Raw genomic sequence first — 25,800 nt, forward strand, 5'->3', positions numbered from 1 at the left:
AAATGAGCTCTGGCACAGGAAAATTCATAGACTCTCGACACCAGGCCAGAAGTATGAACCAAACCTTCAGCTTCCTGAGGCTAAAAGAAGGAAACTGCTCCTATACTCCCAGCATTTTTTAAAAATCCTTTTCACCCTTCATCCTTTCTGCATCCTATGATCCTTATTGGCACAGTGACTGAGTCTCATGAAAACCTTACAGTGAGGGCTTCAGCAGCTATCGCCTGACTCTCCTCTGTCATCACTAAAATAGGAGAATACCAGAACTGGAAGAGAGCTAGAGGTTTCATCTGAGCCCTTATCTAACACGTAAGGGGAAAAAATGAAGTTCATATCAATTAATGGCCAAGCCCAGATGCAGCTCTGGTGCTCTGGCTCTCCAGTATGTCCACTCCTTGGCAGCCACACACAGCAGCATCTGTTCCAAATGCAGCAGTCTCACTCCCCTTTGCTCATCTTCAGAGTCTGTCCTTATGTCACCTAACTATTAGGACACACTTCTTAACGTGGAAAGGTTACAAGAAAGCAGAGAACATACCTCTGGCTTCACAAGGTCTAAGAACTCCAGGTGAAATTCATAGACATTGTCTCCTTTGGCACCGTGTCCCTGAGCTGCAAACAAAAGAATGTCAATTTTGTGAATTTAAGCACAGCAAGGCCACCCCAAATCCACCCTGCTACAGTGCTTTGAAAAGGAAGGCAAAAGCTAACAGTTCCCATCAAAAGTGTGGGAGCATGGGAACGTGAGGGCGGAGCTACTCAACAGCTGGATAAGCCCAACTATGGGCAAACTTGAACTCCATATGATTACTGATGGTTTGTTTTGGACTATTTACGATAACAGCCTGCATAATACTCAGTACTATATCAGTAAAAAGAAGGTGAAGGAAGAGGAGGAGAAGGAAGAAAAGGAAGAAGAGAAAGGAAGAAGGAAGAGAAAAGGAAGAAGAGAAAGAGGAGAAAGGCCCAAAGGGGAGGCACATATGTAAAGTTTAACTTTCTCATTTACTTTGATTCTAAATTCTGAGCAGAAAAAAAATCAGATGTTCCTGACTGGGCTAAGACAGGCTGCAGGACTGGGATGTGGTTCAGCAGTCCTTATCTGCCAGCAGGCACCAGGCCCTGGGTTCAAATCCCAAGACAAAGACAGAGAGGGGGAAGGGAGGAGAAGGGAGGAAGGGAGGGAGAGAGGGGGAGAGAGAGAGGGAGAGAAAGAGGAAGAGAAAGAGGAGGGAGGGAGGGAGGGAGGGAAGGGGAGAGGGAGGGAGGGAGGGAGGGAAGGGGAGAGGGAGGGAGGGAGGGAGGGAGGAAGGGAGGGAGGGAGGGAGGGAGGGAGGGAGGGAGGGAGGGAGGGAGGGAGGGAGGGGGAGAGAGAGAACGTGCACGAGAGCACAAGAGCATGTACAAACTGTACTGGCTGGTTTTGTGTCAACTTGACACAAGCTGGAGTTATCACAGAGAAAGGAGCCTCCCTTGAGGAAATGCCTTCATGAGATCCAGCTGTAAGGCATTTTCTCAATTAGTGATCAAGGGGAGAGGGCCCCTTGTGGGTGGTGCCATCCCTGGGCTGGGTAGTCTTGGGTTCTATAAGAAAGCAAGCTGAGCAAGCTGAGCAAGCCAGGGGAAGCAAGCCAGTAAGGAACATCCCTCCATGGCCTCTGCATCAACTCCTGCTTCCTGACCTGCTTGAGTTCCAGTCCTGACTTCCTTTAGTGATGATCAGCAATGTGGAAGTGTAAGCTGAATAAACCCTTTCCTCCCCAACTTGCTTCTTGGTCATGATGTTTTGGCAGGAATAGAAACCCTGAGTAAGACACCAACTAACTCAAAGATGGCTCTAATCTAAAGCCTTCTAGTCAGGGACAGAATGAAGGTAGAAGCCAACCTGTCCTTTAGCAGTTCCAAATGCAACAGGGCAGAAGATGGGCTGAGCTAAGGAACAATCCCTGAGGTAGCCACTCCATCCCTGAGCCAGGACATGGCTCTTTTCCCAAATCAAGCAGTCTCTTGGTCCAAGCACCAATGACCACTAGACCCAGAAACTACCACAGGTCACTTCTCCCTCTCCTCTCCACTGTCTTCCTCTTGGTTCCTTCTGGGTCTCCCCTCCCTCCTCGGGCCACTTTAGTACAACCTGCCAAATATTTGCTAAGATCATACATTCCTTAAAGTAGAACAGCTCACAGGCTAAATTCTTAAGCCTATGATACTACCACCACAACTCTATCTTGAAAAACACATCAAAGCCAGACTGTGACTTCATGGAAGTAAAGCAGGGTGGATGGAGCTGTAGGTGAAACAGAATTCCACTTTCCAATAACCCAGGAAGTTAGGGTTGGCTCACATACACAATCCCATCGAGTAAGAAGTAACAGTAGGGTCAGATGTTGAAGACCATCCTCAGCTACATGGCAAGTTTGAAGCCAGTCTGGACTACTTGAGGTGCAAGTAAAAAGAAAAAAAAAAAAAAAAAAAAAGCTGGGCGTGGTGGCACATGCCTTTAATTCCAGCACTCAGGAGGCAGAGGCAGGTGGATTTCTGAGTTCAAGGCCAGCCTGGTCTACAAAGTGAGTTCCAGGACAGCCAGAGCTATACAGAGAAACCCTGTCTCGAAAAACCAAAAAAAAAAAAAAAAAAAAAAAAAAAAAGAAAAGAAAAGAAAAAAAAAGACAATAACTCTAGAAAATCAGAATGGCAAGGAAGTAAGGAGACCCAGGCACTGGCTGCCTGTGAACACAGACCCAGGGCCCTGAGCACAACAGGAAGCCTACTGAGGAGCTACAGAGAAAACATGGGCCAGACTCTTGGAATCAGAGACCATCAGACTAGCAAAGTCTCAAAAACTTTTCATCTGGGAATGGTGGATGCAGGCCTATAATCCAGCCCTTAAAAGGCTGGGACAGGATGCAGAGCTCAAGGCTATCCCGAACCACATCGTAAGACCATGTCTCAAAAATCCTTTGAAAAAAGGAAAGACAGTTCCACTGGGTTGAGGATCCAGCTCAGTGGTGGGGCTCGTATTCAGCGTTTGGGAGGCCCTGGGGGTGATACCACCCACCCCCACCACCTTCCTCAGCACACGTGTAATAAGTTGTCCATCTCTGCCTCCATTATAGTTGTTGGTTTGTTTGTCTTTTAAGAAATGGAAGATTTAAATGCTTCTTGTGTGTGTGTGTGTGTGTGTGTGTGTGTGTGTGTGTGTGTCTGCCTGCATGTGTATCTGTGTATTGTGCCAGTGGTTCTATTTCAGCTTCAAACAGAGATGCAAACAGCCACTGATATGTGGAAATATTTGATTATAAGAGTCATCTACAGGCTAGAGAGATGGCTCAGTGGGTAAGAGCACCAACTGCTCTTCCGAAGGTCCTGAGTTCAAATCCCAGCAACCACATGGTGGCTCACAACCAACAGTAATGAGATCTGACGCCCTCTTCTGGTGCGTTTGAAGACAGCTACAGTGTACTTAGAGATAATAAATAAATCTTTAAAAAAAAAAAGTCATCTACATGCTCCAAATGCTCTGATTTAAAAACAAAACAAAACTATTGCAGATGGAGAAACAGCTCAGCAGTTATAAATAGCTCTTGCTTCTCTTACATAGGGCCAGAGTACAGTTCCTAGCACCCACATGTCTGTTCATATCTGTATGTAACTCCAGTTCCAGAAAATATGAAACATTTGTCTGACCTTTGTTGTCATACATACACATTCATACATACCATACATATACACATACATATGTATATATATATAGTTTTAAATATATATGTGTGTGTATGTATATGTATGTATGTACACACACACATGTTTGTAAAGTATGGTGGCACATGCCCTTATTCTCAGTACTCAGGAGGCAGAGGCAGGGAAGATCTCTATGCGTTTAAAGCTATCCTGGCCTACATAGGGTGTTCTGGCCATCCAAGGTATATACTGAGAGCCTGTTTCGAAAACAAACTAAATAGAGAAGAGAGGTAGGTAGGTAGACAGACAGACAGACAGACAGAAAAATTATTTTTAATTTTTTTTTTAAAGACAAACTGCCATCGTGGGGGCTGGAGAGATGGCTCAGCGGGTAGAGCACTGATTGCTCTTCTGAAAGTCCTGAGTTCAAATCTCAGCAACAGCATAGTGGCTCACAACCACCTGTAATAAGATCTGACGCCCTCTTCTGATGTGTCCCAATCAGCTACAGTGTACTTATGTATAATAATAAATAAACTTTAGGGCTGGAGCGAGCAGGGCAGAGCGAGCGGAGTTGACCGGAGTGAGTGAGGCTGACTGGAGCGAGCAGAGGTCCTAAAAATTCAATTCCCAACAACCACATGAAGGCTCGCAACAATCAGTACAGCTACAGTGTACTCACAAGCATAAATAAATAAATCTTCCCAAAAACCCTGCCATCTGCCTTCTGATCTATGCAGAGGTCTTCGAGCATCGGCCCAGATACTAACCTTTGAAATGCAGCACATTGTCTGTGATGCTGATAGCAGGGTTCTGTGAAGAGACCAGGGACACAAAAGACATTTCAATATGAGAAATTATAGTAAAGCAGAATTTCTTCCCCTCCTCCTCCTAGAGACTGACAGACCCTGTGCCTCCCCGCTAAGAGTGAGGGGTCTGTTCACATCCCTGCAGGCTTCTGTGTCTATGGTGCCTCCCTGACTGCTGCCTCCTCCAAAGACTCCAACTCTACAGAACGATGAGGCTATGAATCGGTCCATTACGATGATGGCTAGGCAGGCAAGGAGCTATATGAGGTGAATGAGGGAACAGACAGATCTCGAAGGCTGCATCCCTGTGCACCCAGCGGAACAGATGACTCACTTCCTGTGAGAAGGTAGCAAGGACGCAGACAGAGAGCACAGACTGGCGTCAAGGGTTATTCAAGTTGAGAAGAGAACGAGCATCATGGGAACCAGTGGTTGAGAGCACCAAGGGGAGAGCCTCATACCAAGCCTTACAGCAGGGCTGGGCTCACAACAGTCAGCAAGTCACTTTGTGTTCTAGTAGCTCCAGCTCCAGATTCCCACCACTCAAATTTCTCATTTATCCCCAGAAAGGGCTTTAATGCACACTTTGGCAGCCTAAAGTAAAACTAAACATTTTTTTCACTGGATTAAAAAAAAAGCCCACCTCCTTAGCCGGGCATGGTAGTGCACGCCTTTAATCCCAGTACTCGGGAGGCAGAGGCAGGTGGATTTCTGAGTTCGAGGCCAGCCTGGTCTATAAAGTGAGTTCCAAGACAGCCAGGGCTATACAGAGAAACCCTGTCTCGAACACCCTCCCCCCAAAAAAAGCCCACCTCCTACCGATAATTCAAGGTGTCTCTGCAAGAGGTGGTCCGGTCCCTGTGTCATCTCTTTTTCTGCTTGACTCTCAGCTCTACTCACCAAAGGAAACCACCACCAAGGCAGAGAGAAGCCTGGAGAGTGGTGTACTAGGTCCGTGGGCACCCACATGCTCTATGCACAGCCAAGGGCAGCCAGAAGGGGGCGGCTGAAAGCTTGGAGAATGTCAAGCTTCCATGGGCAGTCTCCTGAGTGGAAGTAAAGGCTTCACATAGAGGATTCAGACTCGGAATAGTCTCTAAGACAGGAGGACAGACAGAACTAAAACCTCATCCAAAACAGGACGACTACAGAAGTTATTCACCAGGGCACCAAGATACAGCTTTCCAAGTATATTCCTATGCCCCAGCCACTCTCCCAAACACCCTAGTACACAGTACTCAAGAACTCCAAAAATTAGAAGGTGCAGACCCAGTGGTGGAAAGTAAGATCGAAGCTTAAACCACAGTATCTGCTCAAGCACATAGACCCCAATGCTGAGAACACATAGAGAGCCGTGCCTTGGCTCACTGGATTCCTGCAAGAGCAGCGATATCTACCCTAACTTCAGACCCACTCTCAAGAACTCACTTGTAGGAGCTGTGCTGGGAACTAGGCCCTCCTCTTCTGTTACTATATTTTCAAAAACAGATAAAGAGAAAAAGAAAAGATTTACCCCAGAAGGAAATCTTCCTCCATAAAATATGGCAAGGATGACTGTTCTCCTGTTGACCACTGAATAGGCAGAGAGCCACATTTCTGGGGTGTGAGGGGTTCTCAGCAAGAGAAAGACATTTTTTTGTTGTTGTTGTTTTATTTGGTTTTTCACCATATTAGAAACCAAACTTAGAGCCATGTGCATGCTAGGAGAGTGCTCTCTACTACTGAGCTATATTCCCCAGCCCAAGAAACAGGTTTCTATGTGAATGTGATGCATATCATAGGAAGCTATACAGATCTGGGATGCCTTAGAGCTAAATTTTCAACTTAGGTCTTTCCTTGTATTCCACATATCCTATTTCCTTTTCATGGGAAATCAAAAGAGGCTTGGGTGGCCTGATTTTTCTCTCCTCAGACAGGTATGTCCAAACAAGGCTGACATACCTGGTCATACTACAAGCTAAGTAGTTGGCTAAACATGTTTGTGAGCCACAGATTTCAAGTCCTAACTCAGCCATAAGAGGGCAGATCCTGCCCTGCTGAACACTGTGCGTGTTAGGTTTAGCCTCCCCAAAGGTGGTGGTCACGGAAGGAGATCTTTCAGTTTTAAAAAAAGGCTTATGCAGAGCGGAAAAAATGGCCCACTGGTTAAAAGTGCTAACTGCTCTTCCAAAGGACCCTGGTTCAATCCCAGCACCCACGTGGTGACTCACTATAACTCTGGTTCCAAGGGATCTGATGATGCCCTTTTCTGGCCTCCTCAAGAGCCAGGCATGCATGTAGTACACAGACCATAAACCATATATATATAAAACAATTAAAATAGCTAGGCATGATGGTACACGCCTTTAATCCCAGCACTCAGGAGGCAGAAGCAGGCAGATCTCTGTGAGTTTGAGGCCAGCCTGATCTATAGAGCTAGTTTCAAGACAGCCAAGGCTATCACACAGAGAAATCTTGTCTCAAAAAAAAACCAGAATCAACAACAATAATAAAGGCTTATGCCAAACAAATTCAAAATTAAAAGAAAAAAAAAGGAACCCCTGTGGTGGTAATAATTTTAGAGCATGTAACTTACATACAGGACAGGCTGTGTTACTAGATGCATGTGACTTTAATATTGTTCCTAGGACCCTGACACCTGTATCAAAGTGAGCTGATACATTTGCCTAAAGGCTTTTAAATGATACCAACATAGCTACACTATGGAGCTACATTAAGAGCTGGAGCAGATTTTATTTGTTTGTCTGTTTATTGACACACGGTTTGTCCATGTAGCCCTGGCTGACCAGGAAGACCAGGTTAGGCTCAAACTCAGAGATCTACCTTCCTGTGACTCCCAAGTGCTGTGGTCAGACATGCACCACTATGCTCACTCCTACCAAGGACCGAAGGATCCCACAAGCTGTGGCTACTTGGACATGAAGTCATGGCCTAAGGCTTGTCTGATGCCCTCACTGTAAAGCAACGGTTAGGGAGAAAGGTGAGTTTGCATCTAGTTACCTTGACCTACGTGCAGGGAAAGATTACCAGGGACATGTCATACCTTTGATAGATCTTGAGTTTTGATCTAAAGGACAGATTATAAGGAAGAAATTATATGACATGCCTCTGGGAGATTTTGAACTCTGATCTTAATTTCTAACACCCTACACCCTGCTGGGCTTCCAGCACTGAAATCCACGCTCACTTAGCTGAATGAACATTCTCAGGGCAAAAGCCTTTTCTGACTTCCCAACCTTCCTCTCCCTCCATCTCCCTCCATCTCCCTCTGTCCCTCTCTCCCTCTCCCTATCCCTCTATCTCCCATGTGTGTGAGACCCTGTTCTAGGGTGACCTAGAACTCACTGTGTAGACCAGGCTAACCCTGAGGAGTTTCTGGTATTTTTATTTAATGCTTTTGTTTTTAACAGAAAGGCTGATTAACACAAGCCAGCCTTTTTACTAAAAAAGGAATAAACCTTTGCTTACGAAAAGTACATGGCTAGAAAAAGAAGCAAAAGATGGTCTTGAAGTCAGCTAGACCTAGACTCCTATCTGATCATCTTTATTTGCTTCTCTTTCACCTTCAAATCCACAACCCTTCAATCACTGTAATTTTTAAAATAGCGAGACTACCCATGGCTCTGTATAGTACATACAGTAAAGAAATGAGTTTAATCCTCAGGACCCACATGGTAGAAGGAAAGAACCAACTCCTTGGGTTGTCTCCTGACCTCTAAACATGTGCCCTGGACATACACATACACAATACACACATGCACAAACACACACACTAAATAATGTGGGAGGAAAAGTTAAACAAACAAAACCAAATTTCAGAACTATTCTGAGCATTAAGTTGGAAGAACATACAGGATGTTGACATTAGTCAACCTCATTGCTCTCTTCCTCCTCTTCCACATCTAAGTGTCTGTGTCTGCAGGACAGCAGCTTTTACTTCATATTCAAAATCAGAGCCGACATTAATGCTCTTCTTCCCCCTTACTTCCAATAGCTTAATCAATAGCTTCTCCCTGCACCCATCTTTGTCCAGTGCTCTCAACAGTGTGCTGTAATGATTGTTTGTTAGCTTCTCTGATCCTCTGGACTTTTGTTGCTTGATAGCAGGGAGCAGTTATGTTTGGCTCTATGTTCCCAATGCCTCAGTAATTATTCAAGGGAGTGAAATTAAAGAAACTCATCCCATTTTCATAGCCTCTGACATAAGCGCAGTTTGTGAACTTTCTACCTAGCAGGCCTTTACACAGAGGGCTTCCTTCTCGTTCACATGCTCTGCCTGTGTGTGATTGTGTGATGAGAACCTGTGTATAAGCACTAATACAGCAGGGCTGAACCGCAACCTGTGAGAGGCCCTGCTTCCAAGATGAGCCTCTGGCTGACACCAGGAAACCTACCTGGCTTCCCTAACCTGTGCCTGCCATATGGTTTATCATAAAGAAAGAAAAAAATATAGTTGGAGAGTATTTTCTTTTTTTCTTTCTTTCTCTCTCTCTCTCTCTCTCTCTCTGTCTCTCTCTGGTTTTTGATTTTTTAAGACAGGGTTTCTCTGTATAGCTCTGGCTGTCCTGGAACTCACTCTGTAGACCAGGCTGGCCTCGAACTCAGAAATCCGCATGCCCCTGCCTCCCAAGTGCTGGGATTAAAGGCATGCATCACCACTGCCTAGCAGAGAGTATTTTCTTAATTGGTGATTGGTGAGAGAGGGCCCAACTCATTATGGGTGGTGATATCCCTGGGCTGGTGGTCCTGGGTTCTAGAATAAAGCAAGCTGAGTGAGCCAAGATGAGCAATCCAGTATACAGCACCCCTCCATAACCTCTGCATCAGCTCCTGCCTCCAGGTTCCTGCCCTGCTTCAGTGTCTGATCTGACTTCCCTCACTGATGGACTACAGTGTGGAAGTGTAAGCCAAATAAACCTTTCCTCCTCGACTTGCTTTTGGTCAAGGTGGTTCATCACAGCAACAGTAACCCTGACTGGGACACTTTGCATGTCAGTGCTGGGATTTTAACCTGGGTCCTCTGCAGAAGCAGCCAGTGCTCTTACCACTGAGCCTCCAGCCCCCTCGTATTGCTTATTAACATGCAGGGTTCTGCTCAGATGTTATCTCCTTGGAGATGTTCCCAGAATAGTGAAGCTGCAGATGTCCTTGTGAATTACAAACTTCAGCCTCTTCCCACCAATCACTCAAGTGGAAACTCATATCCCACCACCAGTTAGTCCTAAGACCCTCTTACTGAGCTGGGTGTGGTGGCCTTTAATCCCAGCACAAAAAGAGGCAGTTGGATCTGAACCAGCCTGCTCTACAGACAAGAGTTCCAGGACTTGCAGAGCTACAGAGAGAAACCCTGTTTCAAAAACAAAACAAAACAAAAACCAACTTACTGAAACACCATGTTTTCCCACAAAGATGTTCACTGAACAGCGATAAGCCTCACCACTTTAGCTAAAAATAAACAAACACTCCAGTGTGCAAGAAAGTATGTCCCCGGCTTAGTGGTGGTGGAACGCCTGAAGCAGAACCACGGTATCTGGCATGAATCTGGAATGTTGGCACCTAAATTCTGAAGTAGCCTTTTGCCAGTGATTGTTGTCTGAGATTTTATGAAGTTATTCTTTTGAAGGATTCTCAGAGCCTTCGCATAGCTTAGTCTCCAGGCTTGCCTAGCAAACCAGGAAGTGTCTGTATGGCTAAAAATCGCTTAAGGTGATAGCTCTTTCAATACACCCCCAAGAACAGATAAGTTTTCTTATATGGAAAAGGGTTTGGGTTCAGTCCTTGAGAGGCTCATCCCCTTGCTGCCTGAGAAGCCTAAGATCATCCTGTCTTGTCCCTCTTCGATCAATAGTCCCACATAACCCAGAGCACTGACAAGGCACGCCTTTAATCCAGCACTTGGGAGGCAGAGGCTGGCAGAGCTCTGAGTTCAAGGCCAGCCTGGCCTCTAAAGCAAGTTCAGGAGAGCCAAGGCTCTGTTACACAGAGAAACCCTGTCTCAGGGTGTGTGGGGTGTGTGTGTGTGTGTGTGTGTGTGTGTAAGGACTGAGGTGCATATTTTACATATCAAAGCAGACGTGGCCTCCAGGTTCTCTCAGACATTGTGTGTGTGTGAGCTCTCAGCAAGCCCCTGAGTAATTTTTAAAATACAGATTCTAAGGACTCAACCTTCTGCTCAAAACTCTTCAATAGTTCTCACTGCTCTACCATGAAATCCAAGCTCCTCCCTTACCATGGCAACAAGGCTCTACATGACCTACATCTTTAAACCCTCCAACCTCCTCTCCCGCTTTTCCTTACAACACCCCACACATACTAATGTCCTTTCTGTTCCCCAGGAACCCTCCAAGGCCCAGGCCTGTCTTTAAGTCTGTGCACTTGTCAAAATGTTCTCTTTCTCTCTCTCTGTCTCTGTCTGTCTCTCTCTGTCTCTGTCTCTCTCTCTCTGTCTGTTCCTTTTTCCCACTTTGTGTGTGTAATGAAGGGGGTCTATCCCACAGCCTGTCTAGCATTCGAAGACCATTCTTCCACTGAGCTGCAAGCCCAGCGCTCCTCCGTGCCTCCTGCATAACTCATTCTATCCTCGTGGCTCAGACCTCCTCATTTCCTCCACTCGGCCTCCTCTGACCACTCAGTTAAGCCTGCCTCTGCCATCTCAGGTCTCCTTTATTTACGCTCATCTAGAGGCCTGTTTGATGCAGTACCTCCTGTCTAACCCCTCAACTGGAAGGCACTACCTTTATATTACATACTGTGACCAGCATCTAGTCCATGGCCTTGGATCTAAATCAAATCGAATGACCAAGCTCGTTTACTGCTTTATGAGTAGTTTTGTTTTGTGGTTATGAACAGTTTAGAGTTTCTGAATTATATTGTGAAATGTTTCAAGCAATTGGCCAAACACTGGAAACTGTAACAAACACTGCCATCCATAACTAATATGCATTGACAGTATGCTCTATTTGTCTGTGGCTTAAAAGGAAATAAAACAGACACTGGTACAGTTGCAATTACTTAAAACACATCTTCAATTCAATCAGACATTGCCAAACTATTCTGGGAAAAAAAATGCCAATTAATACTCTCACTAACTGTATTAAAGATGACTCACTGAGGGCCAGCAGAACAACAAAAAAATACCTCACGTTGGGCCAGAATGATAGCTCGGTAAGCAAAAAACGCTTCTACCCAAGCTTGACCATGGTCTGTTCTCGGACCCGAATGATAGGAGAGCGCTGACTCTGAAAGCTGTCCTCTGACCTCCACAAATGCACTGTGTCTCAATCTTGAACAAACACACATGGGTGTGCGCGCACACACACACACGCACGCACACACACACACACACACACAGTGAATTTAATTTTTCCCTTAATTTGAGACAGGGTAGCCCTGGCTAACCTGGAACTTGCCAGGTCGACCAGGCTAACCTCAAACTCACATATACCTGCCTCTGCCTCCCAAATTCTGGATTAAAGGTATGACCACCACAGCCATCCCCTCCCCACAGAAATGTTTACTGTCTCTCTTCCAAACATACACAGCATCAACTGATGTCAGACACTCTCTGTACTTGCCAACCTCTGTGTGGAAAGAATAGCATGTGCTCATACGCCCTGCTTATCCCTGAAGCTAGGCAGGCAGTGTTTCAGCATCTTGGACATTCATTATTATCTGTTCTTTTTTTCTGCTAGAAGACACATGTTTTCTTACTCTGTTCTTTAGGAAAGATGCTAGTCGTCTGCAGCGTATTTGGGGCAAGTATAGCCTTCAAGCTTGCCTTCCTCATCAAGCTTCTCCTTTAGGATTTACACTTTGTTTCTTAAGGTGTTCTTCTCCTCCATTTTCCTTAGCAGCTTCACTTTACACAGTCAGTTTTTTCATTAACCCAGGTAAAAAGGATTTCTGCCAATGTCCTAGAGGCAGTAATCTTATCTTTTTGCCACTTGGATTGATAGTTCTCTTAATCCTATCTTCTGAATGATTCGTCCTTTCTCAATTACTGTGTAAAGCCATCTTGGCCATGTGATAAGGTTTCGTATGTAGACGGGTCTGCTAACAGATGGTGCTCAGCTTCAGTGCTCTGTGTATCTATCTCTCATCTAAGATTTAACATCACAGTCATATAAAACCCCACATGCTTGGATGGCACACGAGAATTAAAAAATCCCCTCTAAACCCAGTTCAAACATCAAAAGAACCCTTCCCATGACTCAGACATTATTACTCATATTTATGCAAATTAGGAGGATGAGGCTCATCTTATCTGTGGTCACCAGCTAATAAATAGAAGAAAAAAGGCCCAATCTCACCCCTTGGGTGACTTCTCTTTCTATCAGACACTGAAAAACAGTATCTTTCAAACTAACTGTGTACTCTGTCTGAATACAGCAGAAACCTTGCTAAATGAACACTTGCTTTAACCACCATGGAGGCTGAGCCAGACCTGTGTACTGATGCTGCCCTTCACCAGAGGTGCTATTCCAAACTCCCTGCTGCCTGTGCCACTGCTCACCTCAAGCATAAAGTCACGGGTGAAGCTGTTTACAACCCTGTACACAACAGCGGTGGTTTCCCATCAGTGCTAACTCTACAACTCCAAAGACTGATGTGACAACTGGATTGTGCATCTTGTCCTGGAAGGAGGCAGAATTGATCACCCCCCACAATGCTATGGAGTTTTCAACCCTTTGAAATTCATATAGCAGCTGTAGGATACACTGGAAGATACAAAAGAGTATTGGAAAGCTGCCCAAGAGCCCAGAACCTACCTTAGGGACCAACGAGAGTGAGTACTCCTTAAGTGGTTTGTACTAAGCAAATGGATTGCTTCATCTTGAGCCGACCCTGAGCTACAAGTGGTTTCAACAGAACCCTAGTAGATTAATCAAGAAAGCAAAGAGAGGCAGCTCGTGTATTCACTAAAAGCACAGCTGGAACAGTTTATTGACCATTCTCTTATTGGCCATTACTATCTCATAGAACAACAGCTCAGAAAAGATTATTCTGAAAACAGAATGAGGCCAAGCCTAATGCACAAGTGTGTATAAAAACAAACACCTAGTCATACTGCCACCAAAGATATACCAGACACCCTCTCTCCCTTGACCAAAGTAAACACTATTTCTCCAAAACAGTTTAATCTTGTGTCTCTCTCCTTACAGTTTTTCAGAACAGTTTTATCAACAGCAGTGAGCCCCCTCCTCCATTTGGTCTCTCACAAACACCAATGCTCAAATCCTATAATCAGTTTTAACACACTCTTAACAGACACTGACACACACGGCAAAGAGTAGTTACAGTAAGCTTCGTTTTAGCTACAGGTGGGCTCTCTGGTAAGTTCTCCCAGTAAAAGGCAGACAAGAAGCCTTCTCATCTCTGGAAGTCATTTCCAACTCAACAAAAGAGAGGCAAAGAATACACCAAACCCCAGCTTTACCAACAGACATGTTCATGAACAACCTTTTTTGTTTGTATGTGATATGCTTCCTTTTGGACAGAATGCCCTGGAAAAGGTGCCTGGGCCTGGGAAAGTGGAGCTCGTCTGACTCATCTCTGTAAATCTGTGGTGTGGTATACATGGTGTTGACATGTTCTTTTAAAACTAACGCCTCAGACTAGCAGACGTGAAGCCCCAGAAAGATAAAGCCTCCATAGGGGTGAGGGACTCGTTCTTCCCAAAATTTCTTAAAAAGGACTTTTCTCTCCAAAAGAAATGTTCTCCTTTCTTCTCCACCTTCACAGTGTTCACTGTTAACGTGTTTCAAACTCGAATCTCTGGGCATGGTGGTGCACACTTGGAATCCCAGCACTCAGGAGGCAGAGGCTGGCAGATCTCTGTGAGTTCCAGGCCAGCCTTGGTCTACATAGTAAGTTCCAGGCCAGCCATAACTATATAGCATGACTGTCTCCAAAATACAAAAATAAAAATTAAAAACAAAAACTTTTTTTTCTATTTTAGCAAAGAATCTTGTAGCAGAGTAGAGAACAATAGCACAGAGAATTATTCATCCTATTCTAGAGTAGCATTTATTCGGGTTTGCTTACACCTTAAATGAAATTTACTGCTTACTCAAAGACATTCTGGCCAGTATTAGCTTCATCGTTCACAAGGGGAAATTATTTACATTCCAGAAGCAAAGATTAGACTCAAGTGGACATGGGCACCTAGACCCTGCAAGAAAATAGACCAGATGAATTGATGAATTCAGACAGGTATCTAACTGCGAGCAAGAAACAGTTCAGAGGAATGAAGATTACAATACCATGGATGTCAAGGAGACTAGGGAAAGAACATTCCAGACCAAAACCACTCGCTTCACACAGAATACTGGATGGTCTGGTTAGAGACATGGGAAGTTCCCAGGGATTTGATTTGCTCACATTAATAGGTAAACGTGGTGAAATGAATACTTAATGTCACACGATAATTTCTTTACGCAACTTGCTAAGGCTGAGCTCGCAGCCTTAAAGAGAGGATGGAAATCATTTCCTTGGTGAGCGGAGGTGTGGTGTAGATTTCTATCACTGAACGGTTGGGGGGTTGCCCCCCGCCCAGCCCAGCGACGGGCCTTGAGAAGGTCAATGGGCCGCCCGGACTAAACCTCAGAGGCCAGCGCTGACGTCCTGCTACCGCACAACAGGCCACTGTCAAGCCGCACTTTAGACCCACGGAGCTCATCCCACAATTCAGAGGGCCTTAGGCAACCCGAAGGCCAGCCGCCGGCTTCCAGGACTCTGCTGAGGCTCCCCAGGGCGCCTACCAGGAACAAAGGGGATACCGGGGCCAAGCGCAGAACGCCGGACGGCACCTGCAGCCCCTAAGGGAGACCGGGGCGCTCCACTCGCGGTTCCTGCTGGCGCACTGCAGGAGCGCAAACGCACAGGGCGGCCGACGGGGACCGGGGGGCCCCCGATCCTGCGCGCAGCCCGCAGCCCGGCCTTTACCTGCACGTCACTCAGCTCCACGCGCAGATACAGCTCGCGGTGTCGCTGAGCCCAGTAGACATGCGGCGTCAGCACTTGAGTCTCCATGGCCCACGCTGTCCGGGGGAGCGGGGAGGCTCGGCTTGCTGCGCCTCGTTACCTCGGCCTGTGAGCCGCTGGAGCTAGCAGAACGCAGGCCTCAGACCCGCACGCTCCGCAGCCCGCAGCCCGGCTGTCTCGAGATAACCCACGCTCGCGGCTCGCGCTTGCGCAGTGAGGACCGGGGCGGGAGGGCGGGGCGAACCCAGCGAGGGAGAGGACGGGGCGGGACGTGGGAGAGGCTAGCGGCTGCGCCACGTGATCAGCGGCTCAGTGGCCTTCGGATCAGAGGCTTTTGAGCTCCTCGCTTACCTCCTGTGGCGCTTCAGAGAGGTCCTTGCACAAGAACATGAAAGTGAGAGGCTCTAATCTACAAAGAAAGGGCGGATTGGCGGCGTATGAAGAGGCTTGTGTGCAAGGATCCCTTCCAAGTTTTTTTGTATGATCGCAGCGTTTAGTGAGAACCCACTTCCTCCCTGGGCTTCAAGGCCACACACAGAAAGACAGATGAGCCATTCAAGACATACATTGGTGTTGCTTTTTTTTTTTCTTCCTTCCTTCCTTTCTTTCTTCTTTCTGTCTGTCTTACTATGTAGCTCTAGGTGACCTGAAATTCACTTGGTAGACCAGATCCAGGGACCTGTCGTCTGCTTTTGCCTCCCTTGTGATTTAAAGGTGTGCAACACCTCCCCTGGCCTCAGGCTTCCTGTTTTAAGAGAGATGGTTTCCATTCACTGCCCAACAAACAGAACAGCCCATTCGTTATAGCTATCTACATGAACTAATAAGCAAACAAACAAATCAGTTCCTTGGCATCCCTAGCCCCGTCCTGAGCATTTGAGGACCTGGATGCTGCAGACAGGCACTCTACTATAACCTCAGCTCCTTGTAGTGTCATCATCTGTTTCTAAGTTTTTCTGTAAAGGAGCACAGCTATTATGGGCCCATTTCCAGGGAAATCAATAAGGAGACAGAGACAGAGAGACAGAGATTAGTAAGAGGACTAGAGGACTAGAGGACTATAGCCTAGTCGGTAGTGGGTTTGATCCCCAATAGCACATAAATCAGGACTAGTGGTGAACACCTGTAATCTCAGCACTTGAGATGTTCAGAAGTGCAAAGTCATCCTTAGTTACGTACTGAGTTCAAGGCCAACCTGAACAAACAAAGGAAAGGGAAATAAAGTAGAGTTTATCATCCAGGCTAAAAAGTACACGGTGGTGGGGCAGGGTGAGGGAGACTAGAAGGCAAGGCCAGGGGCAGGGGGATGGGAATAAGGCTTTTATGATGATGTCAGTCAAATGAAAAAGAAACCACACTGTCCTCTCTAGAGACTGCCCCCCCCCCTCCTAGCCCTGTTTGGCTCAGGGCCATGTCTCCCTTCTCAGAGATCAGTCATTACTCCTGCAGAAAGCTTTCATTTGGTCCTTGACACTGATAAAGGCTATTGCCAGGACGTACGCCTAGTTTCTGCTGTTGGCAAGAGATCCTGCTTGGCTCTGATGTTCACCTTTTTACAGACTCTTCTGATGCTTGAAGGACTTAGAGGAGGAGCTGCTGTAGATGGGGATGTAGATTATTTGGTAGAGCACTTGTCCAGCACACACAAAGCCTTGGGTTGGATTCCCAGAACCACCAGGCCACGTATACCAATGGTCCACGTATGTAATCCTAGCACTTGGAAGATGGAGGCTAGAGGATCAAGCGCTCAAGGTCACCTGGCCTGGGATGCACGAAGCCATGTATGAAGCAAAAAAGAGAGGGTGAAGGGAGTTGCTGAATTCAGCAATTTGGATCCTCACCTATGCACAAAACATCTAACCAGTTATCTATAACCAAAACCAAGTTTGTCTGTCTAAGCCACAAAGGGAGAAACACTGACTGAATAAACCCAGGCATCTAGTGGGCAACAATCAGATCGTATACCTATAACCTCCTAAGTATGCCAGAAAGGTCAATAACTGCTCCCAACCTTTACCAGAAAGATCAGCTCATCAGTTACAGTTTAAAGGAAATCACACAGTTGTCCCCACCTGAGTTGACACCATCCTTCCATTACCTGCCTTACATGTTGGCTGTGGCCTTTTCCCCATATTTTCTCCTTCCCATCTGATAACTCTAGTTCTCTTAGCTGTTGATGTGATTGCCAAACACAGACACTTGGCAAATATTTGTGTGTAAATAGTGCATCAAGAGTGGGCGTAAAACACAGAGTAAAATTCATGCATTCATTTGCACGGCCTAAGACATTGCTGTAAGTATATGCATGAGAACAATCAGTATGGGGAGAGGGGGAAACTGAGTGCCCAGTGGACTAGGGTGGGAGAAGACATTTCACCATATTCCTTTTTATCCTTAAAGCTAGTGTGTGTGCATGCGTGTACATAGTCATATAGCTGTGTGCATGGGGTGCTATATGTGTGTCTGTGGGTATATGTGAATGTGTTCATGCATGTGTTTGGAAGCTAGAGATTAATATAGGTGTCTTCCTCAGCCACTTTTTGAAACAGGATCTCTCACTGAATCTGGAGCTCATTGACTTGACTGTGCTGGCTGGTGAAGATACCCCAGTGACCTGCCTAGATCCACTGTCTCAGAACCAGGTTCAAAGATAGGCACCATTGCACCTGGCTTCTGCAGGTACCAGAACTCAGGTGTCCACACTTACACAGCACACTTTAAAACTAAGCCATCTCTCAGGCCTCCTCAGGTGTTTGTTTTTTGGGTGTTTTTGGGTTTTTTTGTTTTTTTGTTTTAAGAATATGACAGAGAGCCGGGCGTGGTGGCACACACCTTTAATCCCAGCACTTGGGAGGCAGAGGCAGGCGGATTTCTGAGTTCGAGGCCAGCCTGGTCTACAAAGTGAGTTCCAGGACAGCCCAGCCAGGGCTACACAGAAAAACCCTGTCCCGAAAAACCAAAAAAAAAAAAAAAAAAAAAAAAAGAGATGACAGAATTGCCTATTCAAAACGTAACTGCGAGAAGAAAATCAGGAGAAACCCTATATTTTGTTATTGTAGCTTGGTGTGCGACATACCCCTAACCTAGCACGCTGTTTCCTGCCTCAGTGTGTGTGTTACCTATTCATGATCACTCGACCCACTAGAGTAAAAATCTGGATTGCCTGCTCTGCCACCTTAAAAAACATCTAACATGATGTCTTTCAGAAAGGAGATGCTTAAAACATACTCGTTAAAGATTACCAGCAGAGAAAAAGAAAAAAAAAATGTCAGTGGTAGGACCCAATGCTAGAAACATTTTGGTGAAATTGGCATGCCCATGCTTAATGTAACCATAGGTAATCTAAATGTGCAGTCATTTTGCAAAGCAGTATTGCAATATATAACAAGGAAAACAACATTTGTGTTACACAGGCTAGTTGTAATTTTAATTTTTTCAAACACCTATTTTTAATGATGGTTCTTAATCACTTTAACCCTCCTTGTAGCCCATCACCCACCGGTGATAGTGGAAAACAAAGGATATGAGGGAAGTGGACCTGTTCAGAAAGGTTCTTTGAAGCAACTCCTGTCTGTGATGTCTGGAAATCAGCAGTTCAGTTCACAGGTTAGCAGCGGCAGCTCTACCCACTTGCAAACACTTCACAAATGCACAGCAGTCCAGTTCGCTAGAGTCAGGATAACAAACAGGAATCAGCAGCGGTGGCACTACCTAGAAGAGACAGCCAGGCCTTAGCATGAGTCAGCAGGAGGGACCTGGAGGGACACCAGGAAAAGTTCTCAGCTGTGTCTCTCTTAGGAAAGTTCATCTGTCTCAGTGGACATCACTCTGCCATTCAGCCCAAATTGATGGAAGCAGCAAGAAACTGCAGCACACCACCAGAAGTTGTTTGGCACATTTCTCTATGTGGAGTCCCAACAAATGCAGCTCAACTATGAAACGTAAGGTGGACCAATACACGAGTGTCCTTAGCAAAGAATCCTCCATTACGTGTCCTTTCATGTGCTTGCTTTAACAGAACATCCTCTCTCCTGTGTCTGCTTCAGCAAAATATTCCTTCACGAATCTGCCTTAGCCATTCACCTGTGTCCACTTAAGTTAAACATTCCTTCATGTGTTCACCCCAGCAAAACACCATTCAGCCAACTTTCCAAAGAACCCTTAAGTTCCTACTTCACCTAGTGATTTACCTTTCGTGGATTTTAGTCTAAGAAAATAGTTCCAAGAAAGAAAGATGTACTAAATACTACACAGGGTTTTTAAAAAAAAAAAAAAGAAACTAATCCAGTTGTTGTATTACAACCCATAGTTGGGGAAAGTACCAAATTCAAAACTGGTACTTGTTAAAAAAAATTGCTATTAACATTGTACAGATGCAAGATACTAAGAAGTAAGTTTCCAGCTTGTGTAAGTTGACACACAAAACCAGCCAGTACAGATGCCAAATCCTCCTTTCAACAATTCAACTTCGTGTGTGAGACAAAATATCTGGAAGGGCAGAACAGCCCAAGAATAAACACATTGTCCCACTAAGAACAGACTCAGAGAAGCCAAGCCATCCCCAGACAAGGCACTCTGGAGGAGGCTCTGAGAGAAACATGCTTGGGTCCGAAATGGCTTGGGGGCAACCCTGCTTCTAGAGCCAGCTTCTCAGGGGGCTTAAAACAGCAGGTGACAATTTACCAATATAATGTACATGACACTGGATTTACCTATGACTGAGCAAAATTATGCTTTTTGTTCCTACATGAGAGTCACAAAAGTCCAGGTTGAGTTGAACTACATAAAAACTAAGAAAATTACATACACGTAGCTTAAAAATGTTTCTCTGCTCACATGTAAAATGCACATACAAAACAAAAGGCCTATGGCAGACTAGCAAGATTATTGATATGTCGTTTAGTTATGTCTGGAAGTTCTGTTTAGACTTCAAATTTGGGAGACTGATGCTTGTTGTTGAAGAGACTGCCCACAGGCTTTTGTATGCCTCTCGGGTTCCCCAGGTATTATCTTCCTTTGGTTTTAGTCAAGTTCTGCACCTAGGACAAGATCAGTACAGTATACGTGTGTTCATGTGACTGCATATGCAACATGTGTTTAGTGTGCATGCACATGCATATGTACGAATGTGAAAGTCACAGATAGACATTGAGGGTCTTCCTCAATCGCTGTCCACCTAATCGATTATTTTATTAATTTTAAGACAGGGGCTCACAGTGGACCAAAAGACTGCCCAGCTCAGCTAGCCTGTCAGGAGAGGGGCCCAAGGAAGCATCCTATTTCTTCCTCCTCAATGCTGGAACAACAAAATATGTGCTGCCAAAACTTGGCTTTTTTATGTAGGTACTTGGAATCAAACTCAGGTCACCAGGCTTGTATGGCAACCACTTTACCAACTGACTTAACTAACTCCCCAGCTCCTGAAATCATTACACCTTGTTGGTTAATTTTGGGAGTTCCATCTAAAAACTGCCATTAAGCGGCCTTCTGCCTCACTCTCCTTTCTTTGGGAAGCAAAAAAAGTAAGTATAGGGGCTCATATAATATATATGATATATATTTTGTATATAAAATATATATGCCAGGCATGGTGGTGCACACCTTTAATCCCATCACTTGGGAGGCAGAAGCAGGCTGATTTCTGAGTTCGAGGACAGCCTGGTCTACAAAGTGAATTCCAGGACAGCCAGGGCTATACAGAGAAACCCTGTCTCAAAAAACCAAAAATAATAATAATAATTAATTAATTTTAAAAAATATATACACATATATGAGAATGTCTATAGAATGTGCACACATGCCTATGCATGGGATCTAAGCGTCTTGTCCAAGGAGGATGGTTCAGGCCCCGGCTGGCTCTGTGCTCTCCGCCTCTGTATCACTCACATTACTCTCATTAATAAATCAGATGACACATGGAACCCCTGCTGTGCACGGGCATTTCTAATCATCATTTCACTCAGTGATGTCCATCTGAGCTGTGCTACTCTTCTCAGCTTACAGTGAGGGAGGTGACGTTGAGAAGGGGCTGGCATTCCTGTTAGCGGGGAGAAGATCTGGATGTGAGGCCAGGTCTACCTCATTGCTGAAGTTTAGTTCTTTAAACCTGGTCACTGGTAGAGGCCCAGTCCGAGTCTGGACTATAGACCCATTACCTCCAACAGGAACTGCCTCCAGGATGTAGCCTAGATCCTACAGACCTCAGTACAGAAAGGTCTCACCTTCCACTCACAATCTCCCTCGAGATTTGTTTCAGGCTGCATGTGAGTGGACCTGTACTAGCCCTGATAAGCTAGCTTTTTTCCTATTAATTTATTCATTCAATTTAGATCCCTCTCAGTCCCCTTCCCCCCACCCCCATTGTACTATCTTTAAAGAAAATTGATTTGTTTTTATTTTATGTGTATGGGTTTATCTATATCTATGTATATTCACTATGTGAGTTCCTGGTGCCCAAGAGCTTTAAGAGTTCTTTTAAAATTTTTATTTGTGCCGGGCGTGGTGGCACACACCTTTAAAAAAAAAAATTTTTTTTTTTATTTGCTGCTCATTGCTATTTTGCCTGAACACAAGTCTGTGTGAGGGGGTCAGAAGTCCTGGAACTGAAGTTACAGACAAGTGTGAGCTGCATGTGGGTGCTGGGGACTGAACCTGGATCCTCTTCAATAGGACCCAGTGTTCTTAACCACTAAGCCATCTCCCCAGCCCTGGATCAAGTGGGGTTTTTTTGTTTTGGTTTGGTTTTGGTTTTTGAGACAGGATTTCTCTGTGTAGCCCTGGCTGGCCTGGAACTCACTCTGTAGACCAGGCTGGCCTCAAACTCAGAAATCCGCCTGCCTCTGCCTCCCAAGTGCTGGGATTAAAGGCATGCGCTACCATGCCTGGCAGATCAAGTGTTCTTAACTGCTAAGCCACCTCTCGAAGCCCCATTACCTGGGGTGCTGTCTTAGTCACACTTCATAGCCTAGGTAACTTGTCTTTTCCTGTTCAGTGCCAAACTACAGAGCAGCATAGAACCAGCTAAGCTTTATCAATAACATATAACAAGACCTGGCAAGGCCTGACTTGCTTGGCCAGTAGAGATGTAATGAGACACTTAGGTTCAGCCGCTCACTCACTTGTTCACATAAAGTGGGCACAAAGGAATCGGGCAGGCTTCTCAGGGTTTGCTGCTGCTGCTGCTGCTGCTGCTGCTGCTGCTGCTGGTGGTGGTGGTGGTTTGGTTTAGTTTTTTTGTTGTTTGTTTGTTTGTTTTGTTTTTGTTTTTTTGGTTTTTTTTTGAGACAGTTGTCTCTGTGTAGCACTGTTTGACCTGAAGATCACTTTGTAGACCAGGCTGGCCTTAAACTCACCTAGATATCTCAGTCTTTTCCTCCAGAGTGCTGGGGTTAAAAGTGTGCCCCACCATTCCTGGTGCTTCTCAGGAATCTTGACAGGCACACTGAAAAAGACTGTGCTGAAACAAAAGGGAGACATGAATTGTAGAGAAAGACTCTGAAAGGAGCCCCTTGCTCAGGCCTCGGGGCAATAGTGGACACCCAAGAACTCACAAGAGACCAAGCTTGATGCAAACCACATGAGGCTTTATTCGGGGAAAGCCAGAGCTCTGGGGACGACTCATATCCCATGCAGGGGTAGAGGAGTCGATCACGAGGGGAAAGGGGTCCACGTTTTTATAGGCCCTCAGGGGGGAAAGGAGAAGGGGGGATTAGGGGATTTCCAGATCTAAACAATGTCTATTCTCAAAAAAAAAAAAAATGGGTATGGAAGGGGTACAAGGAAAGAGTCTGGTGTAGATGTAGCAACTCCGGATTGGCCCTGCTGTGGTTGCTTGGGAGATTTTCTGACTCTTTCCCAGCAACCAATATCACAAACACCTGGCAATGGGCTTCATCAGCGGGCACACACATGGGTTCAAGGAACGGTCAAAACACTGGCAGACACAAGGGTTCAAGGAGTGGCCAGAGCATTGTGCACCTCTATTTTTCTAAATTAGTGAAGCTAGTTCTGCTAACAATGAAATCTATCTTGCCAATTTCAGGGCTTCTGTGACCTTTTACATTCTGTCAGGATCTTTCAGTGGGACACACACTGATGAGGGATGAGCTATGGGACACCCACCCCTGAGATGGGAGTTACTGGACACCTACCCCTGAAGAGACAATTCTCGATTGTGCTAAGCAGCTTTTATGTTCTTGGCAAGGGGGAAAGAAAACCACATAGGAAGCTGCAGGGAGAGATGTTGCATGAAATATTAGAGAAGTATCTTTCTAGCATTTTCCCAGGGGAGACAGCTTGGAACTCCGCACAAACCTACCCTCTCCACTAAGGCCCAGCTCAGCTCTGGCTAGGACCTCTGCTCCGTGGCTGTACGGACATAGGTGGTGTTGGCAAGATGCGGTGCTACAGACGCTGCCCTACAGCTTCACCAGAATCTGAGGGCTGTTTAGAAGCCTCGGTGCTGGGGGATTGAGTCCAAGGCTTCAGATGTGCCAAGCACATCTGTGAGGGGGAAGAGGAGGAGCTAGAGACGGGGTCACACTCTGTAGCAAGGCTTGCCTGGTCTAGAAAGCACTATATAAGCTGGGCTGGCCTCCATCTCACTGGATAGCTTAGGCTAAGCTCAAGCTCACGGCAGTTCTCTTATCTAGTTTCCCAAACAGGGACCTACAGGTGCAAGGCACCACACCCTGCTGCTAAGCACCTGTCCTACTGCAGAGATACAGTCCTAGCCGGGGAGGGTTTGTTTGTTCATCTTAACCACAGTGGAGGAGAGAGAAAATAACTCTGAAAACTTACAAATCTGAGTCTCTGTCTCTGTCTCTGTCTCTGTCTCTGTTGTCCAGACTGGTCCTGAACTCAGACAGAATCCTCCTGCCTCAACTTCCTGAGTACTGGGATTTCCAGCCTGTACCACCAGGCCTTTCTTCTAATTCATTATGAGGACGCAAACTGCACAAAAATCAGATGTGTCCTTTTCCCTCGCTCTTTGTGGGCCCAGATTTGAGAATAGCGTCAGCAAATGATAGAGAATCCATGAGCCCAAAGGAAATTCAAGATAGCACACTGTATTTTGATAATGGAGTAGGTGTATGTATTTAGAGTCTTAAAACGTGCTCTCAGATCAGAGACGTCAAATGGGATACTTAGAGAAAACCACTGTTCTTTTTCTCTTTTAAAAGATTTTATTTATTTTACATATATGAGAGTACTGTCTGTCCTCAGACATACTAGAAGACAGCATCGGATCCCATTACAGATGGTTGTGAGCCACCATGTGGTTGCTGGGAATTGAACTCGGGACCTCTGGAAAAGCAGTTGGTACTCCTAACCACTGAGCCGTCTCTCCAGCCCCTACTGTCCTTTCTTTTAGGGAGCTCAACATCAAAAAGAAAAAAGAAAAAAATTCAAGGGAAGGCTCCTTTAACCTCACAGTGGGTCAGTACACACTGCAGTAGGACATGGTGCCTGTGGGTCCTCTCTTAATGCCATTACAATAATCCCACTGATACACAGCTCCCAAAGACAGTAACAGGAACTGGGGAGGCATAGCTCCTCCACCAGTCTGGTCTCTGCCTACTTTCCCAGCTACCTTTACACTTCTTTCCCCACTCTTTCCCTCAGCTAACGTACAGTGTGGATTAGGAAATAAATGATGGGTCAAGGGACCTGCCTCTCAGTGTAGCAGCCACCTCCAGGCCTTATTTCTCCATCTTTCATGTCTCAGTGCCACAGGCATTGTTAGCTTTTATCACTACTGAATGCCAATGTTGTTATATCCATTTACAGAGAGAAGACCCCAACCCAACAAAGAATGGGTGGTCTACTAAAGATCTTTAACATTAAAGTTCTGGAGGCTAGAGAGATGATGGTTCAGAGGTTAAGAGCGCTGGCTGCTGCTCCAGAGGTCCAGAGTTTAATTCCCAGCAACCACATGGTGGCTCACAGTCATCTATAATGGGATCTGATGCCCTCTTCTGGCATGCAGGTGTACATGCTGATAGAGCACTCATATACATAAAATAAATAATCAATTAGTTAAAAAAAAAAAAAAAAAGAAAAAAATGAGCACATGATGAACAGTGTTGGTGAGCTTGAGATGGGTCCGCAGTGTGGAAAGGGGAAGCTTTGTGAGTTCTGGGCACTGCCGTAGCTAGGAGCCGGGACAGGACCCACCCGGGTTTTGAGGAAGTGACCAGGAAGTGTTTGCTGAGTTTGCTTGGTTTTGGTGGGAGGTGGTGTGGGCACTTATGGAGTATGGATTGGTGTTAATGTGTGTTGTGGAAATGTGACCCTCAAGGAGGAATGTATTTTAGTGCTACTGACG

General features: G+C 45.6%; 1 protein-coding gene and 1 long non-coding RNA gene across 3 annotated transcripts in view; both read right to left on the minus strand.

Moving 5' to 3' along the window:
- Hacd3 (3-hydroxyacyl-CoA dehydratase 3) overlaps window positions 1–15,710 on the minus strand; it is a 34,750-nt gene extending 19,040 nt beyond the window's left edge. The window contains exons 1-3 of one of the 2 annotated variants that reach the window (XR_001778950.2): window positions 15,435–15,710; window positions 4,452–4,494; window positions 539–612 (exon numbers count right to left, since the gene is read on the minus strand). Coding sequence is in view for 1 of the 2 variants with exons in the window: in NM_021345.2 (NP_067320.2) it covers window positions 539–612; window positions 4,452–4,494; window positions 15,435–15,521 (204 nt within the window). In the remaining variant the exon portion in view is untranslated. The remainder of the gene's footprint in view (window positions 1–538; window positions 613–4,451; window positions 4,495–15,434) is intronic. The other variant, NM_021345.2, reaches the window with a different exon arrangement.
- A 3,168-nt stretch (window positions 15,711–18,878) lies between these two features.
- Gm39362 lies at window positions 18,879–25,390 on the minus strand. The gene is made up of 3 exons (XR_870867.3): window positions 23,791–25,390; window positions 22,826–22,929; window positions 18,879–19,184 (listed from the first exon to the last, which is right to left on the minus strand). It is a non-coding gene; the product is annotated as a predicted gene, 39362 (long non-coding RNA).
- Window positions 25,391–25,800: the final 410 nt, after the last annotated feature.

The sequence above is a fragment of the Mus musculus genome, chromosome 9, assembly GCF_000001635.26.
Source record: "Mus musculus strain C57BL/6J chromosome 9, GRCm38.p6 C57BL/6J".
Classification (NCBI taxonomy): domain Eukaryota; kingdom Metazoa; phylum Chordata; class Mammalia; order Rodentia; family Muridae; genus Mus; species Mus musculus.